Source organism: Pogoniulus pusillus, chromosome 40 (genome assembly GCF_015220805.1).
Source record: "Pogoniulus pusillus isolate bPogPus1 chromosome 40, bPogPus1.pri, whole genome shotgun sequence".
In the NCBI taxonomy this organism is placed as follows: domain Eukaryota; kingdom Metazoa; phylum Chordata; class Aves; order Piciformes; family Lybiidae; genus Pogoniulus; species Pogoniulus pusillus.
In genome coordinates this window covers 7,113,594-7,131,648 of record NC_087303.1, presented here as the reverse complement: position 1 = coordinate 7,131,648, position 18,055 = coordinate 7,113,594, and the positions used below count along the sequence as shown (strand labels likewise).

General features: G+C 63.8%; 1 protein-coding gene across 3 annotated transcripts in view; it reads right to left on the bottom strand.

The window, feature by feature from the left end:
- The window catches only part of NSF (N-ethylmaleimide sensitive factor, vesicle fusing ATPase), an 85,746-nt gene that overhangs the window by 42,283 nt on the left and 25,408 nt on the right, over nucleotides 1–18,055 (bottom strand). For all 3 annotated transcript variants that reach the window (XM_064174568.1, XM_064174566.1, XM_064174567.1), the window contains exons 3-8: nucleotides 16,148–16,247; nucleotides 13,788–13,827; nucleotides 11,160–11,326; nucleotides 9,291–9,398; nucleotides 8,622–8,697; nucleotides 1,932–2,087 (exon numbers count right to left, since the gene is read on the bottom strand). In XM_064174568.1, coding sequence (XP_064030638.1) covers nucleotides 1,932–2,087; nucleotides 8,622–8,697; nucleotides 9,291–9,398; nucleotides 11,160–11,326; nucleotides 13,788–13,827; nucleotides 16,148–16,247 — 647 coding nt within the window. The remainder of the gene's footprint in view (nucleotides 1–1,931; nucleotides 2,088–8,621; nucleotides 8,698–9,290; nucleotides 9,399–11,159; nucleotides 11,327–13,787; nucleotides 13,828–16,147; nucleotides 16,248–18,055) is intronic.

Here is an 18,055-nt window from a genome sequence, read left to right as displayed (position 1 = left end):
AAGCAACAGCAATTAAGCAGAGGAACCACCCGAGCAGCACAGCCTCCCCCCGCAGCCCCCTCCAGAGGCTTCCTGACCTTCTCCAGAGGGGCCACAGAATGCCAGTCCAAGCCCCTGCCAGAGCAGCATCAGCCAGGGCAGGGCACACAGGAACACATCCAGGTGGGGTCTGAGCCCCTCCGGAGGGGGAGGCTCCACAGCCCCGTGGGGCTGCAGGTCCTGCACGGCAGAGGCAGCTCTGCAGGCTGCCGTCCAGAGCTGCTGTCAGGTTCAGTCAGCTCCTGCTAGCAGCAGGAGAGGGCAGCCCCAGCCTGGCACACGACTGCCCAGGCTGCTGCCAGCTCCCAGCCAGGCAGGGGCAAGAGGCAAAGCCACACAGGCGAGAACAGCTCTGACTGCCTCCCCCCTCTGCACACATTTCTCACCACAGCCCCGGGGCACTGCTGAGACCTCCCAAAGCCTGAGTCCTGCTTCAGCCATGGGCCCAGCCAGGGACTGCACAGCAGCCAGGGGCAGTCTGAGAGCTGCAGCAACAGGCAGAATGCCCAGCAGGGGCCACTGGCAGCCCCAGGCCAGCTTCAGAGCCTTCCTGGCCCTGCACAGCACTCTCTGGCTACCAGGTTTCCTCTCCACAGCCAGCCCCACTGCCCTCACTGCCTCTGCAGAGCAGCTAAACACTGAACTCCTGCAAGGATCTGATCCTCTCCAGCAGGGGCAGAGGCAGGACTTGCCCAGAGCTGCAGAGAGCAGCCCCAAGGTCCTCAGCTATGGATCCATAGGGAGCAGAAAGGGAATAGCATGGAGCAGGGACTGGGCTGAGCCTGCAGGGCTTGCTCAGGGTGGCCAGCAGGGCTGGGGAGGTTCTGCTCCCCCTCTGCTTTTCTCTGCCCTGCCAGGACCACACCTGCAGTGCTGTGCCCAGTTTCAGCTTCCCAGGCCGAGGGGGACAGGGACCTGCTGCAGAGAGCCCAGGGGAGGCTGCAGGGGTGCCTGGGGAGCCTGAGCAGCTCTGCTGGGAGGAGAGGCTGAGCCCTGGGGCTGCTGAGCATGGAGAGGAGAAGGCTGAGAGGGGACCTGAGCAGTGTCTGCAGCTACCTGCGGGGTGGGTGCCAGGGGGAAGGTGCTGGGGGAAGGTGCCAGGCTCTGTTTAGTGGTGCCCAGTGACAGGACAAGGCACAATGGGTACAAGCTGGCACCCAGGAGGTTCCACCTCAGCATGAGGAGAAACTTCTTTCTTCAATCACATTCAGTGATTCTGTGCTCCAAAACCTCCCTGGAGGTGTTCAGGACCAGGCTGGATGAGGCCTTGAGCAACCTGTGCTGGTGGGAGGGAGTTGGAGCTTCCAACCCAAACTGTGACTCTGTGACAGCTTCCCCTGAGCTCCCACACAGCTCCTTGGCAGCAGGTCAGGAACAGGGCCCAGGACCTCTCAGTCTCGCTGCTGTCAGCCAGTGGAGCTCCCAAAACAACAGGGAGGATCTGAGCCCCCAGAGCAGCTTCAAGGCAGCTCCCAGAGCAGCTCCAAGGCAGCTCCCAGGCAGCTCCCAGAGCAGCTCCAAGAGCAGCTCCCAGAGCAGCTCCAAGAGAAGCTCCAAGGCAGCTCCCAGAGCAGCTCCAAGGCAGCTCCCAGGCAGCTCCCAGGCAGCTCCCAGGCAGCTCCCAGAGCAGCTCCAAGAGAAGCTTCCAGAGAAGCTCCAAGGCAGCTCCCAGGCAGCTCCTGTGCCCCCCCAGCTGCCACTCCAGGCAGCGTGGGGCAGTGCTGCTGCTCCCCTGCCCAGAGTGGGAAATCCAAGGGGCAGCAGCAGCCAGGAGAAGGCTTCCTGGGGGCTGCTCAGCTGCCAGCAGCAGCCGAGGGAGAGCCCCAGCAGGGCGCTGGGTGAGACGCAGCAGTGCCAGCCCCAAAGCCCTGTACCCCCCCGGCCCCACTCACCCATCTGCTCCACGATCTCGGGGGGGAAGACCCTGGAGGCGAAGGCCCTGCGGAAGATGTCGGAGAACTCCTTGTCCAGGCCCCCGATGCCCATCTTCTCGAAGTTCCAGTCGGGGTTGATGATGGACTGCCTGTTCTCCTTGGTCTTGGACTTGCCTGGCACACAGAGGGCACTGCTTCAGGTGTGGCAGCGCAGGGCAGGGCAGGGCAGGGCAGCGCAGGGCAGGGCAGCGCAGGGCAGAGCAGGGCAGGGCAGGGCAGCTCAGGGCAGGGCAGGGCAGCGCAGGGCAGGGCAGGGCAGGGCAGGGCAGCTCAGGGCAGGGTAGCGCAGGGCAGGGCAGGGCAGGGCAGCTCAGGGCAGGGCAGGGCAGGGCAGGGCAGGGTAGCGCAGGGCAGGGCAGGACAGGGCAGGGCAGAGCAGCGCAGGGCAGGGCAGCTCAGGGCAGCTCAGGGCAGGGCAGGGCAGGGCAGGGCAGGGCAGGGCAGGGCAGAGCAGGGCAGCTCAGGGCAGGGCAGGGCAGCGCAGGGCAGGGCAGGGCAGGGCAGGGCAGGGCAGGGCAGGGCAGCGCAAGGCAGCTCAGGGCAGCTCAGGGCAGGGCAGGGCAGGGCAGCTCAGGGCAGCTCAGGGCAGGGCAGCGCAGGGCAGGGCAGGGCAGGGCAGCTCAGGGCAGGGCAGGGCAGGGCAGCGCAGGGCAGCTCAGGGCAGCGCAGGGCAGCTCAGGGCAGCTCAGGGCAGGGCAGCGCAGGGCAGGGCAGGGCAGGGCAGCACAGGGCAGGGCAGGGCAGCGCAGAACAGGGCAGGGCAGCGCAGGGCAGGGCAGAGCAGGGCAGCACAGGGCAGGGCAGGGCAGCGCAGAACAGGGCAGGGCAGGGCAGGGCAGGGCAGGGCAGGGCAGGGCAGCGCAGGGCAGGGCAGGGCAGGGCAGCACAGGGCAGCGCAGCGCAGGGCAGGGCAGCGCAGCGCAGGGCAGGGCAGGGCAGGGCAGCGCAGGGCAGGGCAGCACAGAGCAGAGCAAGGCAGGGCAGCACAGGGCAGGGCAGGGCAGGGCAGCGCAGGGCAGGCAGCAGCACAAGTGGCAGGGCAGCGCCGTGTGCAGCTCAGGCTCGGCAGCTGGGGGCAGGCAGCAGAGCAGAGCCACAGCTGGCTCCGGGATGGTGCCAACCTGCCCAGCACCCCTGCGGGGAGCTCTGCAGCCCCCACGGCACATTCCTCTGGGCACCAGCTTGCCACAGGCTCCTTGGGCACTGAGCTCCACAGGGCTGCTGCAGCACCGAACCCCTGCTGCAGTGCTCAGCCAGCTCCTGCCAGCTGCACTGCACGGCCCCTGCAGCTCCAGCTCCTGCCAGCTCCACTGTTTGGCCCCTGCAGCTCCAGCTCCTGCCAGCTGCACTGCACAGCCCCTGCAGCTCCAGCTCCTGCCAGCTCCACTGTTTGGCCCCTGCAGCTCCAGCTCCTGCCAGCTCCACTGCTTGGCCCCTGCAACTCCAGCTCCTGCCAGCTGCACTGCACAGCCCCTGCAGCTCCAGCTCTTGCCAGCTGCACTGCATGGCCCCTCCAGCTCCAGCTCCTGCCAGCTGCATTGCTTGGCCCCTGCAGCTCCAGCTCCTGCCAGCTCCACTGCTTGGCCCCTGCAGCTCCAGCTCCTGCCAGCTCCACTGCCCAGTGACAGGAGAAGAGGCAGTGGGCACAGACCTGGGCATAGAAGCTCCACCTGAACATCAGGAGGAACTTGTTGGCTGTGAGGCTGCTGGAGCCTGGAGCAGGCTGCCCAGAGAGGCTGTGGAGCCTCCTTCTCTGCAGACATTCATGCCCCACCTGGTCGTGTTCCTGGGTGCCCTGCCCTGGGTGCCCTGCCCTGGGTGCCCTGCCCTGGCAGAGGGTTGGCCTGGATGATCTCTGGAGGTCCCTTCCAACCCCTACCCTTCTCTGATCTGCTCTCTCTCAGTGCCTGGGGTGGTAACAGGCTTGCCCTGGGACCCCTTGGTCATGCCTCTTCCAGACAGCACAGTCCCCACTGGTTCCCTCCCTGGGCAACTCCAGAGCACTCCTGTCCTCCCCCCAGGCCTCTCCATGCCTCCTGCATCCTTTGGCAGAGGGCAGGCCAGAACCACCCCCACTGTGCTTTGTGTCTGAAGCAGGCCCAAGCCTGTGCCCTGCCTGCTCCTGCTCCTGCTCCTGCTCCTGCTCCTCGTGAGCAAGGCCTCAGTGAGCACTGAGCAGCTCCGAGCAGCACTGCCTTGGAACCACCGTGCCAGGGCTCCTGGCCAGCACTGCCAGCACTGCCCTCCCCCACACCTCCCCTGGCTTCACACTGCAGGTCCTCTGCTGTGGCACTGCTCAGTGCCTGAGCCCCACAGAGCTCTGCCAGCCCTCACTCATGTCCTGCCCTCACTCATGTCCTGCCCTCACTCTTGTCCTGCCCTCACTCTTGTCCAGCTCTCATTCATGTCCTGCCCTCACTCATGTCCTGCCCTCACTCATGTCCTGCCCTCATTCATGTCCTGCCCTCATTCATGTCCTGCCCTCACTCTTGTCCTGCCCTCACTCATGTCCTGCCCTCACTCTTGTCCTGCCCTCACTCATGTCCTGCCCTCACTCTTGTCCTGCCCTCACTCATGTCCTGCCCTCACTCATGTCCTGCCCTCACTCATGTCCTGCCCTCACTCATGTCCTGCCCTCACTCTTGTCCTGCCCTCACTCATGTCCTGCCCTCACTCATGTCCAGCCCTCACTCATGTCCTGCCCTCACTCTTGTCCTGCCCTCACTCATGTCCTGCCCTCACTCATGTCCTGCCCTCACTCATGTCCAGCCCTCACTCTTGTCCTGCCCTCACTCATGTCCTGCCCTCACTCATGTCCTGCCCTCACTCATGTCCAGCCCTCACTCTTGTCCTGCCCTCACTCATGTCCTGCCCTCACTCATGTCCAGCCCTCACTCATGTCCTGCCCTCACTCTTGTCCAGCCCTCACTCATGTCCTGCCCTCACTCTTGTCCAGCCCTCACTCATGTCCTGCCCTCACTCATGTCCTGCCCTTACTCATGTCCTGCCCTCACTCATGTCCTGCCCTCACTCTTGTCCAGCTCTCACTCATGTCCTGCCCTCACTCTTGTCCCACCTTAGCAACTGGAATGAAAAGCAAAGACCCTAGCAGAGGGCCAGGCTGAACTCCACTGGCACCAGCCAGGTACTTCTGGCCCTTCTCCACTCATCTGCTCATGCCAGGCCCTGCCCTCCCACTGACCTCTGGGTTAATTCTTTCTCAAGAAACCTCAGTGAAGAACTTTGCTGGAGTAGCTCTGAAGCCCAAGCAGCCATCCCTGTGCTGGGCTGCAGCCAGAGCAGTGTGGCCAGGGCAAGGGAGGGGATTCTGCCCCTTGGCTCTGCTCTCCTCAGACCCCACCTGCAGTCCTGGGGGCAGTTCTGGAGCCCCCAGCACAGGCAGGACATGGAAGTGTTGGAGCCAGTGCAGAGGAGGCCACCAGGATGCTGAGAGGGCTGCAGCAGCTCTGCTCTGAGCACAGGCTGAGAGAGTTGGGGCTGTGCAGCCTGCAGAGGAGAAGGCTTCCAGGAGAGCTTGGAGTGGCCTTGCAGGATCTGAAGGGGGCTGCAGGAAGGCTGGGGAGGGACTACTGAGAAGGGCTGGGAATGGCAGGAGAAGGAGGAATGGGTTTGAAGTAGCAGAGGGGAGACTGAAGCTGGGTGTGAGGAAGTTCTTTGTAGTGAGGGTGGGGAGAGACTGGCACAGGTTGAGGGTGGCAAGACCCTGGCACAGGCTGCCCTGGGAGGGGGCTGAGGCCTCATCCCTGCAGACACTCAAGGTCAGACCTGATGTGGCCCTCAGCAGCCTGATCTCCTAGGAGGGGTCCCTGCTGCCTGCAGGGGGCTTGGGCAAGGTGAGCCTTGAGGGTGCCCCCCAGGCCGGTGCAGTCTGTGCCCCTGAGCTCACAAACACTGCCCCTGCCTAGATCAAACCTGCAGAGCACCCTGGAGGACTTCTCTGTGCTCAGCTGCCAGGGCAAGCAGCAGCCCAAGGGAAACCCAGAGCAGAAGCAGAGGCTCTGAGGATCATCCCAAGCTGCTGCAGGAGCTGGAAGGACTCTGTTCCCCTGGGCTGCCACAGGGCACTGCAGGGCTGCCCTGGGAGCTGTTCCCTCCCTCCATCACTGGCCAGGCCTGGCTGGATCCATGGGAGGAGGTTCAGCAAGGCCAAGGGCTGGGTCCTGCACTTGGCTCACAGCCACCCCAGGAAGGCTCCAGGCTGGGGCAGAGTGGCTGAAAGTGGCCAGCAGAAAGGCCCTGGGGGTGCTGGGGAGCAGCAGCTCCTGCTGCTTTTGCTCTCTGCCGGCTCCAGCACGGCTCAGAGCTCCGGCAGGGCTCTGGCTCCCCGGCAGAGCTTGCCCTGCACCCCCCCCCGGCTGCCTCCCACCCCAGCTCTGCTTCTGCCCAGGCGAGCCCCGGGGCTGCAGCCCCCCCCCCGGCTGCCTCCCACCCCAGCTCTGCTGCTGCCCAGGCGAGCCCCGGGGCTGCAGCCCCCCCCCGGCTGCCTCCCACCCCAGCTTTGCTGCTGCCCAGGCGAGCCCCGGGGCTGCAGCCCCCCCCCCCGCCGCGCACAGGCAGCGCAGCCGCAGGGCTCTGCGTGCAGCAAGGCTCTGGCCAGGCTCTGGGGCACCTTCAGCTCCTCTCACCACTTCATTAGTCAGGACTCTACGAGGCCCCAGGGGCCCCCAGAGCAGCCGGAGTGGCTCTGCCCAGGCTGAAGCAGGAGAGGGCACACACAGCACCCCCCTGCCGGGAGCCAGCGGAGCCACAGGCAGCTCTGCCCTGCCTGCAGGGGCACAGGGGAGGAGGATTCCTGCCTGCAGCCTTGCAGCTGTCCCTCAGCACCAGCCCTCGCACCTCCCCCAGCTCCCAGGGGGGTCCCAGCCACCGCACAAGGCCCTGAGCATCCACCCAGGACAACTCCAGGGCTGCTCTGCCCACACTGCCCTCAGCTGCCCTGGCAGCACTGGGACAAACAAATGGGCTGCAGTCACCAGCACCAGCCAGGGGTCAGTGCCCAGGTGGGCACCTGGATCAGCAGTGGTGTGGCCAGCAGGGGTTGTCCCCCTGCAGTGGGTGCTGGGGAGGGCACACCTCGAACCCTGCGTTCAGTTTTGGGCCCCTCCCTCCTGGAGCTGGCTGCCAGGGGCTGGACTCAGAGGCAGAGAGCAGCCACAGCAGCAGCAGCAGCAGGGCCTTGCCCACAGGTGTGTGGCATCACCACCTTGGTCGTGCAGAGCCAGGCTGGCAGGGGGCTGTGTCCTGCAGGGCACACAGCAGTCAGGTTGGGGGCTCTGGGGGAGCACAGGAGCTTCCTGCCCACACCAGCTCTGCTCTCAGCAGCTGTGTGCAGGACACAGCAGCTCCTCCCTGAATGCTCTAAGCAAGGCTGAAACTGTACCTGAGATGTGCTTGGCTGAGCTGCAGCAGCCCCTGAGACAAAGCTGTGTCCAGAACCCTGCTGTGAGCAGGCAAACAGCCCTGGCACAGCCCCTGGGCTGCCTGCTGCAGCTGCCAGCAGCTCCTCCAGGGCAGGGCTGGCAGAAGGCAAAGGAACTGAAGTGCTCCCCAGAGCTGTCCTCTCTCCTTGACACCTCAGACCTGTCCTCACTCCTTCAGGCCTCCTCAGAGCTGTCCTCTGTCCTTGAGACCTCCTCAGAGCTGTCCTCTGTCCTTGACACCTCAGAGCTGGGGGGCTGAGCAGCCTTGTGCTCACTTGGACACACTCAAAGCCTTCAGAGAATTCTCAATCCCAGCGTGTCAGGGGTTGGCATGACCCAGAGATCATCCAGAGCAATCCCCTGCCAGAGCAGGGTAACCCAGGGCAGGGCACACAGGAACACATCCAGGTGGGTTTGGAATCTCTCCAGAGGCTCCACAACCTCTCTAGGTAGCCTGCTCCAGGCCTCCAGCACCCTCACAGGGACAAAGTTTCCCTGGCAATTCCTCTGCTCCAGCTGGCATCCACCCTGCAGCCAGCAGGGACCTCCCCACCCAGAGCAGGCTGCTCACAGCCCCACACAGCCTCCCCTGCACTGCTGCCAGCCATGGGCAGCTCCCAGCTCTCTGGGCAGCCTGGCACAGGCTCTCCCCACCCTCACTGCCAAACATTTCTCCCTTCTCTCCACTCTCAAGCTCCTCTCTCACCTTCCAACCATCCCCCCTTGGCCTGGCCCAGCAGCTCCTGCTCACAGCTCTGGCCCCAGCTCTCTGCTGGGCCCTTCCAGCACTCCAAGGCCACCAGAAGGTCTCCCTGCAGCCTTCTCTCCTCCAGCCTGCCCAAGCCCAACTCTCCCAGCCTGGCCTCACAGCAGAGCCCTGCCAGCCCTGCCAGCACTGCTGTGGCCTCCTCTGGCCCTGCCCCAGCAGCTCCCTGCCTGTGCTGAGCACTGCAGGGATCTCAGCAGAGCAGAGGAGCAGAATTCCCTCCCTTGACCTGCTGACTCCTGTCCAGCTCTTCATCCTCCAGTCCCCCCAAGGCCTCCACAGGGCTGCTCTCCATCCCTTCCTCCAGCCCCCAGCCTAAGAATTCCCAAGGGATGCCCACTGCAGCTCTCTGCTAAGCAGATCCCTTCTGAGCTGCAGCCTGCAGTGCCAGGGGGCAGCTGATGGGCCCAGAAGGCAGCACTGCCCCAGCCCAGCACTCACCTATCAGATTGAGAGAGGAGTTCTCAGCCTTCTCAAAGGCAACCTGACTGTTCCCAAGCACCAGGCCCACCTCGATCTGCAGAAGGGAGGGAAACAAAGGCTGAAGGCTTCAGGCTCAGCCTCAGACTGCTCCCCCTGGGCACCTCCAGCGCCGAGGGAACAGCAGCAGAAGCTCCAGCACAGGAGTCAGTGGAACACCAGCACCTCCTGCAGCACCACCAGGGAATGCAGGAGCTCCCTGGGCTCAGACCTTGGCTTCCTGAAGCCATTTGCTCGGTTCAAAGCAGCTGTTCTACTTCAGCAAGGTCTGGGCAGTGCAGAGCCTCAAGGCCTGGCCCTTGCACCGAAGGGAAACACAAACTGCACAGATCTGGAGGCCAGAAAGGCTCAGGGGAGGCTGCTCCCATGAATTAGCACCTAGAGAACAAGAGGCACTCCTCAGGCCTTCCCCAGTCCTGCAGGTCAGTGGCTGCAGCTCGAAGCTCCCAACCACCCAGGCCCAGGAGGCTGCAGCCAGCTGCAACCAAGGCTCCTCAGCTCCTCCCGGGCAGAAGATGCAGCCAGGTGAAAGCTCCTCCAGATGCTACCAGAGTCCCCCTGCAGCCAGACCTGCTCAGTGCTGGAGCCTCTGCAGGGCCCAGGGGCTGAAGAGGGCTTTTGGGAGCCTACCTTCTGCTTCTTGTTGGCTCCAGACTCCCCTTTGAGGATGCTGGGGTCCATAGCTTCCATGTCCTTCACCAGCAGGCCAAAGAGTTTGTCATTGAAGCTGAACACAAGCTGTGGAGAGAAGGCAGGGGAGGGGAATTGACCTCCTTAGAAAGAAGAAGGGACCTTGGCAGAGCTACCAAGTGCTGAAGAGAAGGAGGCCAAAAACCTCCCTGCAGCCTCAGCCCTGCACAGCTCTGCTGGCTCAGCACATCCCTGCCCTGCCCTGCACACAGCACTGAGAGCAGGGGTGGAGGAGCAGGGACAGGGCAGGGACAGAGCAGGGACAGGGCAGGGACAGAGCAGGGGTGGAAGAGCAGGGACAGAGCAGGAGTGGAGGAGCAGGGACAGGGCAGGGACATAGCAGGGACAGGGCAGGGACAGGGCAGGGACAGAGCAGGAGTGGAGGAGTAGGGACAGGGCAGGGACAGAGCAGGGGTGGAGAAGCAGGGACAGGGCAGGGGTGGAGGAGCAGAGACAGGGCAGGGGTGAAGGAGCAGGGACAAGGCAGGGGTGGAGGAGCAGAGACAGAGCAGGACTGGAGGAGCAGGGACAGGGCAGGAGTGGAGGAGCAGAGACAGAGCAGGGGTGGAGGAGCAGGGACAGAGCAGGGACAGAACAGGAGTGGAGGAGCAGGGACAGAGCAGGAGTGGAGGAGCAGAGACAGAGCAGGACTGGAGGAGCAGGGACAGGGCAGGGACAGAGCAGGAGTGGAGGAGCAGAGACAGAGCAGGACTGGAGGAGCAGGGACAGGGCAGGGACAGAGCAGGAGTGGAGGAGCAGAGACAGAGCAGGGGTGGAAGAGCATGAGGCAACTGCGAACGCTCAGAGGAAAACCTGCCCTTCACAAAAGGCTTCTTTCCCTCCTTTCCCTTTCCTTCTCTTCTTTTCCTTCTTTCCCTTTCCTTATTTTATTTTTCTTCTTTCCCTTTCCTTCTTTTCCCTCTTTCCTTTCTTTCCTTTTCCTTATTTCCTTTCTTTTCCTTCTTTCCTTTCCCTTCTTTCTTTTCCTTCTTTCCTTTCCCTTCTTTTCCTTTTCCCCTTTCCCTTCTTTCCTTTTCCTTCTTCTCCTTCTTTTCCTTCCTTCCTTTTGCTTATTTTCCTTCTCTCCTTTTCCCCTTTCCCTTCTTTCCTTTTCCTTCTTTCCCTTCTTTTCCTTCTTTCCTTTCACTTATTTTCCTTCTTTCCTTTCCCTTCTTTCCTTTCCCTTCCTTCCCTTTCCATCCTTCCCTTTACTTCTTCCCCTTCTTTTTCTCCCCACCTCCCTACCCTATAGCACCTCCTGCCACCCCAGCACAACAAAGACCTGGAACCGCTGAAGCAAGTCCAGAGGAGGCCACCAAGATGCTCAGAGGGCTGCAGAACCTCCCCTGTGGGGACAGGCTGGGAGAGTTTGGCCTTGGGCAGCCTGGAGAAGGCTTCAGAGAGACCTCAGAGCAGCCTTGCAGTGCCTGAAGGGGCTGCAGGAGAGCTGGGGAGGGACTTTGGACAGGCGCTGGGAGTGCGAGGACGAGGAGCAATGGCTCTGAGCTGGGAGAGGGGAGAGGGAGAGTGGAGATGGAGAGAGTGGGGAGAGGCTGGCACAGGTTGAGGGTGCTGAGACCCTGGCACAGGTTGAGGGTGCTGAGACCCTGGCACAGGTTTCCCAGGGAGGTTGTGGAGCACAGAAGCACCCAACGTGATCAAAGATCACGTTGGGTGCTTCTGTGCTCCGCAACCTCCCTGGAGGAGTTCAGGACCAGGCTGGCTGAGTCCTTGAGCACCCTGGGCTGGTGACCTCTGTCTCTGGATGATCTCTGAGGTCCCTCCCAACCTGAACCCTGTCCCTCTGACCTGCTGGCCCACGGAGAAGGCCTGGCTGTTGAACTGCTGGATGAACTCCGCTGCCATCTTGTCGGTGTCGTAGGGGTTGGAGTCGATGTTCTTCTTCTGCAGGAAGTCAATCTCGATGGTCATGGTGCCAATGCACTGCTTGGCCTTGTCAAAGCTGTACAGGGACACTGCAGGGGAGAGGAGGGGACAGCAAGGCTCAGCCAGCAGGTAGGGCCCCCCCCCAGGCATGCCTCACTCACACCCCCGCGGTGTGCTCCGGCGGCTCAGGCAAGGTGCAGGCTCTCGAGGGCAGAGGCAGTGCTGGGGCTGAGCTGGGCAGTGCCCAGGGGCAGGTTCCTGGAGGTGAATGGTCTGCAGGTGCCAGCCCAGTCACAGTGTCACAGTTATCATCAGGGTTGGAAGAGACCTCACAGATCATCAAGTCCAACCCTTTAGCACAGAGCTCAAGGCCAGACCATGGCACCAAGTGCCACGTCCAGTGGGAAAGGGCACAAGGGAGGCTGTGGCTGTGCCATGGGGACACTGCTGGGGCAGGTGTGGGGCACTCAGCTGGAGAAGGCAGTGCTGGGACTTGGGGGTGGAAGGGCAGAAGTGAGGGCAGAGGGCAGCAGTGGTTAGAGCAAGGTGGGCTGTGGGGGCTGTGGGCAGTGTGAGGTGCTGAGTGCCCTGGCACAGGGGCTGGGCACAGGGCAGTGTGAGGTGCTGAGTGCCCTGGCACAGGGGCTGGGCACAGGGCAGTGTGAGGTGCTGAGTGCCCTGGCACAGGCTGGGCAGGGTAGTTTGAGGTGCTGAGTGCCCTGGCACAGGGGCTGGGCACAGGGCAGTGTGAGGTGCTGAGTGCCCTGCCACAGGGGCTGGCACAGGGCAGTGTGAGGTGCTGAGTGCCCTGGCACAGGGGCTGGGCACAGGGCAGTGTGAGGTGCTGAGTGCCCTGGCACAGGGGCTGGGCACAGGGCAGTGTGAGGTGCTGAGTGCCCTGGCACAGGGCTGGGCACAGCCAGGGCCAGCAGCCAGGCCAAGGAGCTGCCTGCTGTGCCAGGGAGGCTGCCAGCCAAGGGGGGCACTGTGCTGAGCCGTGGCTGAGGTCGGCAGGACCTTGGGCAGTCCCTTCCATGCCCAAGGAGCACTCCCTTGGGATCCTCTCCCTGCCCAGAGGCTCCCAAAGCCCTCAGCTGCCTCCATCTGGAGGAGCTTTGGCAGCACAGAACCAGTGCAGCCTGGGGACTGCCCTGCTGGGCAGAGCTCTGGGCACAGGGCCTGGGGTGCTGCTGGGCAGGAGCATACCCAGGGGCCAGCGAGGTGCCCTGGAGGCCAAAAGGCCAAGGGCAGCCTGGGCTGGGTTAGAAAGGCTGTGGTGAGTAGGGCAGAGAGGTTCTCCTGCCCCTGCTCTGCCTGCTGGGATCCTGTGCCCAGTGCTAGGCAGTGCTGAGGCCACAGCTGGAATCCTGTGTGCAGTGCCAGGCAATGCTGAGGCCACAGCTGGAATCCTGTGTGCAGTGCTAGGCAGTGCTGAGGCCACAGCTGGAATCCTGTGCCCAGTGCTAGGCAGTGCTGAGGCCACAGCTGGAATCCTGTGCCCAGTGCTAGGCAGTGCTGAGGCCACAGCTGGAATCCTGTGCCCAGTGCTAGGCAGTGCTGAGGCCACAGCTGGAATCAGGTTTGGGCTTAGCTGGGCATGAGGAATGATTTCTTCCCTGCCAGGACTGCCAGGCCCAGAGCAGGCTGCACAGGGCAGTGGCTGCATCACTGCCCCTGAGGGTCGGTGCTGAGGACATGGCTCAGCTCCAGCCCCAGCAGTGCTGGGTTAGTGCTGGGAGTTGATGATCTCAAAGGTCTCTTCCAGCCTGAACCATTCTGGGAGCCTGCAGATCACAGCCAAAAGAGTCCTGCAGGCTTTGGAGCCAGGCTGGGGGCAGCAGAGCAGCAGAGCAGCTGAGAGGTTCCTGTGCAGTCACTCTGCAGTGCTGATGATCTGGGGCAGGACATTGAGCCCAGCAGCAGTGAGCCTGCAGATGGCACCAGGCTAGGAGCAGCTGTGGAGCTGCTGGAGGGTAGCAGAGCCCTGCAGAGGGACCTGGGCAGGCTGCATGGGTGGGCAGAGGCCAAGGGGATGAGACTGAACAAGGCCAAGGGCAGGGTTCTGCACTTTGGCCACAACCTCACTGCTCTCTGCAGCTGCCTGCAGGGAGGCTGTAGCCAGCTGGGGTTGGGCTCTGCTGACAGGCAGCCAGGGACAGAAGAAGGGGACATAGCCTCAAGCTGTGGCAGGGCAGGCTCAGGCTGGATGTGAGGAGGAAGTTGTTAGCAGAGAGAGTGATTGGCACTGGAATGGGCTGCCCAGGGAGGTGGTGGAGTGGCTGTGGCTGGAGGTGTTGCAGCCAAGCCTGGCTGGGGCACTTAGTGCCATGGTCTGGTTGGTTGGGCAGGGCTGGGTGCTAGGCTGGGCTGGAGGAGCTTGGAGCTCTCTGCCAACCTGCCTGATTCTGTGACTGACTCTGGGACCCCCAGCACAGCTCTGCTGCCCCCCTGCAGCTCCCCTGCCCCCCACAGCTCCCCCTGCCCCCCCACAGCTCCCCTGCCCCCCCACAGCTCCCCCTGACCCCCCAAAGCTCCCTGCCCCGCACTCACCATCGATCTCCTGCCCGATGGAGAGCCCTGCCCACTTCCTCTGTGGAGAGAAGAGACTCCTGAGACACTGCAGCAGGGCAGGGCAGGGCAGGGCAGGGCAGGGCAGGGCAGGGCAGGGCAGAGCAGGGCAAGGCAGGGCAGGGCAGGGCAGGGCAGGGCAAGGCAGGGCAAGGCAGGGCAGGGCAAGGCAGGACAGGGCAGGGCAGGGCAGGGCAAGGCAGGGCAGGGCAAGGCAGGGCAGGGCAGGGCAGGGCAGGGCAAGGCAGGGCAGGGCAGGGCAGGGCAGGGCAGGGCCGGGCCCGGCGCCGGCAGCCTCGGGACAGCTTCAGCCCCGGGCACGGCTCAGAGGCAGCAGAGGGCAGAGTGGGACCCTCCGGAGCCGCAGGGCAGAGCAAACAACTGCAGCCGCGGAACCGCCTCCGCTGCGCCCCGGGGGGCAGCAGTGCCCGGCGGCACCGGCACCGCTGCGGGGCACACTGCGGGGCACACTGCTGGGCACAGTGCTGGGCACAGTGCTGGGGCACACTGCGGGGGCACACTGCGGGGGCACACTGCGGGGGCACACTGCTGGGCACACTGCGGGGCACACTGCTGGGCACACTGTGGGGCACACTGCTGGGCACACTGCTGGGCACACTGCAGGGGCACACTGCAGGGGCACACTGCGGGGCACACTGCTGGGCACACTGCGGGGGCACACTGCGGGGGCACACTGCGGGGGCACACTGCGGGGCACACTGCTGGGCACACTGCTGGGCACACTGCTGGGCACACTGCTGGGCATCCTGCTGGGCACACTGCTGGGCACACTGCTGGGCACACTGCGGGGCACACTGCGGGGCACACTGCTGGGCACACTGCGGGGCACACTGCGGGGGCACACTGCGGGGCACACTGCGGGGCGCACTGCTGGGAACACTGCGGGGGCACACTGCGGGGGCACACTGCGGGGGCACACTGCGGGGGCACACTGCTGGGCACACTGCGGGGCACACTGCGGGGGCACACTGCGGGGGCACACTGCGGGGGCACACTGCGGGGCACACTGCGGGGGCACACTGCTGGGCACACTGCTGGGCACACTGCTGGGCACACTGCTGGGCAAACTGCGGGGGCACACTGCGGGGGCACACTGCGGGGGCACACTGCAGGGGCACACTGCTGGGCACACTGCGGGGGCACACTGCGAGGGCACACTGCTGGGCACACTGTGGGGCACACTGCTGGGCACACTGCTGGGCACACTGCAGGGGCACACTGCTGGGCACACTGCGGGGGCACACTGTGGGGGCACACAGCAGGGGCACACTGCAGGGGCACACTGCGGGGGCACACTGCGGGGCACACTGCGGGGGCACACAGCAGGGGCACAGTGCGGGGGCACACTGCTGGGCACACTGCAGGGGCACACTGCGGGGGCACAGTGCAGGGGCACACTGCAGGGGCACACTGCTGGGCACACTGCGGGGCACACTGCAGGGGCACACTGCGGGGGCACACAGCAGGGGCACAGTGCAGGAGCACACTGCTGGGCAAACTGCAGGGGCACACTGCAGGGGCACACTGCGGGGGCACACTGCAGGGGCACACTGAGGGGCACACTGCAGGGGCACACAGCAGGGGCACACTGCGGGGGCACACTGCGGGGGCACACATTGGGTGCTTCTGTGCTCCACAACCTCCCTGGAGGTGCTCAGGACCAGGCTGGATGAGGTCTTGACCACCCTGGGCTGGTGGGAGCTGTCCCTGGAGGTGCCCAGTCCATGCAGGTAGCTGTGCCAGTGCCAGGAGCCAGAGGCTCTAAGTTCCACTGCTCTCTTTGGAGTGAACTGTGCTCAGCTGCTGCTGCAGCCAGCACTGAGCAGGGGACAACTTCATCAGGAGGAGACAAGTGACATGAAGAGGAGGCAGGTGACAGCTCCTGGAGGCACTTCCCTGCACTCCTCCTCTAAAAGTCATGACTGAAGGCAGTCAGGAAAGCTCCCAGCAGCTCCTTAAGACAGCAGCAAGGCAAAGAAAAACTGTTCAGGGTGAGGGGAGCCAGGGGACAATGAACACTCCCAGCACCAGCAGAGCCTGCTGAGGCTTTTCTCTCTGCCACAGTTTGCCTGTGGTGGCTTTGGAAAGGTCAAGTGACAAAGTGTCTGCTGCCTTTAGCCCCCCCAGGCACTAAGAGCCAAGCCACAGAGCAAGTTTGCTTCAGTCCCAGTGGAACATCCTTGCCCTGCTGCTGGCAGAGCTCAGGGCTGCAGCAGGTAACTCCTGCAGACATCTGCCCCAGGCAGGAGCTCTGCTCGGCCCTGGTGCCACAGAGGTGCTGCTGCTGCTGCTGCAGTGCAAGGAGCTCCAGCGGTACCCACCTGGGGCAAGCTGAAGGCGATGCTGCCGGGAACGACCGAGGGGTGTGTCCTCAGGGTGAAGATGTACTTGTGGTTGGGAGAGGTCTTCACAAGGACATGTCTGCAAGAGAGAGCAGAGGGCTCAGGGCACGCCCGGGGGGCCCTGCACTGCTCCCAGCGGGAAGGCAGCAGCCAAGAGGCAGCCTCCACCTGCTGCTAGCAAGGGGAAGCCAAAGGCTTTAGACCCACAGCTCGATGCAGGCACTGCAGAGGCCCAGGGGAGCCCTGCCCTGCAGGGGCAGAACAGGAAATGTGCCCACAGAGCACCACAAAGCTGCTGAGGGGCCTGGAGCAGCTCTGCGAGGAGCAAAGGCTGAGAGCCTGCAGAAGAGCAGCCCCAGAGGGCAGCTGAGCAGTGCTCAGCAAGAGCTAAAGCACTGTGGGGGGCAAGAGGCTGGGGCCAGGCTCTGCTCAGTAGTGCCCAGGGACAGCACAAGGGGCAGAGGGCACAAACTGGAGCCCAGGAGGTTCCATCTGAAGAAAGCTGTTTGGTGTGAGGCTGCCTGGAGCAGGCTGCCCAGAGAGGCTGAGGCCTCCTCTGCAGAGCTGCCAAGCCCCAGGTCACTGTGCCCCTGGGCAGGCTGCTGGGGGGGCTCCAGCAGGGGCTGGACTGATGAGCTCCAGAGGTCCCTGCCAGCCCCCTCCTGCTGGGACTCTGTGTAGCTGCTGGGGACATGGTGAAACAGCTCCCACCAACCCTCCCCCCTGCCTGCACTCACTGCCCACAGGGCACCTGAGGGCACCTGAGGCACCGACCCATGGGCACCTCCCTCTCGCCAGCACTCACCCACGGGCAGAAGCTAAGGGCTGGGGGAAGCAAACTAACATCACAGGCCCAGGGTCCTGGGCACCTTCCCTCCCTGGCAGTGATGCCTCAGCTGCCAAGTGCACCTGCACAGGGAGCTCTGCCCCATGCAGCAGTGTGCCCAGCTGACCAGAAGAGCCAGTGGCATCCTGGCCTGGCTCAGGAGCAGTGAGGCCAGCAGGACCAGGGCAGTCCTTCTGCCCTGTGCTCAGCACTGCTCAGGCCACACCTGAAGGTGTGGAAGGTGCCCAGAGCAGGGCAGCAAGGCTGGGGAGGGGCCTGGAGCACAGCCCTGTGAGGAGTAGCTGAGGGAGCTGGGGGGGTGCAGCCTGCAGCAGAGGAGGCTCAGGGCAGAGCTCATTGCTGCCTGCAGCTGCCTGCAGGGAGGCTGTAGCCAGCTGGGGTTGGGCTCTGCTGCCAGGCACCCAGGGCCAGAAGAAGGGGACCCAGCCTGAAGCTGTGGCAGGGCAGGCTCAGGCTGGATGCTAGGAGGAAGTTGTTGTCAGAGAGAGTGATTGGCACTGGAATGGGCTGCCCAGGGAGGTGGTGGAGTGGCTGTGGCTGGAGGTGTTGCAGCCAAGCCTGGCTGGGGCACTGAGTGCCATGGTCTGGTTGGTTGGGCAGGGCTGGGTGCTAGGTTGGGCTGGAGGAGCTTGGAGCTCTCTGCCAACCTGCCTGATCCTTTGACTCTTTGTTTCTGGTGCATGAGGCACAGCAATGGCTCAGGCACCTCTGGAAAAACCTACCTGGGGAAGGCAACATCTGAGGGCAGCAGCAACCTGCTCCTGGCTCCAGAAGTGCTGCTGGCCTGCAGCTCTTTCCAGAGGGGACAGGTTTGGGTTGGGTTGGCTTTTTACACCAAAGCTGGGCTTGTGAAGTCACAGCTCAGCTGATGAAGGGAGAGGGCCAGGACAACTCTCCAGGGCAGAGCAAGGCAGAGTGCAGCAGAGGTGACAGGAATTAAATCAGAGTGACAGAATGGGTTGGGTTGGGTTGGAAGAGATCTTCAAGAGCATCCAATGCCAACCCCCCTGCCATGGGCAGGGACAGCTCCCACCAGCACA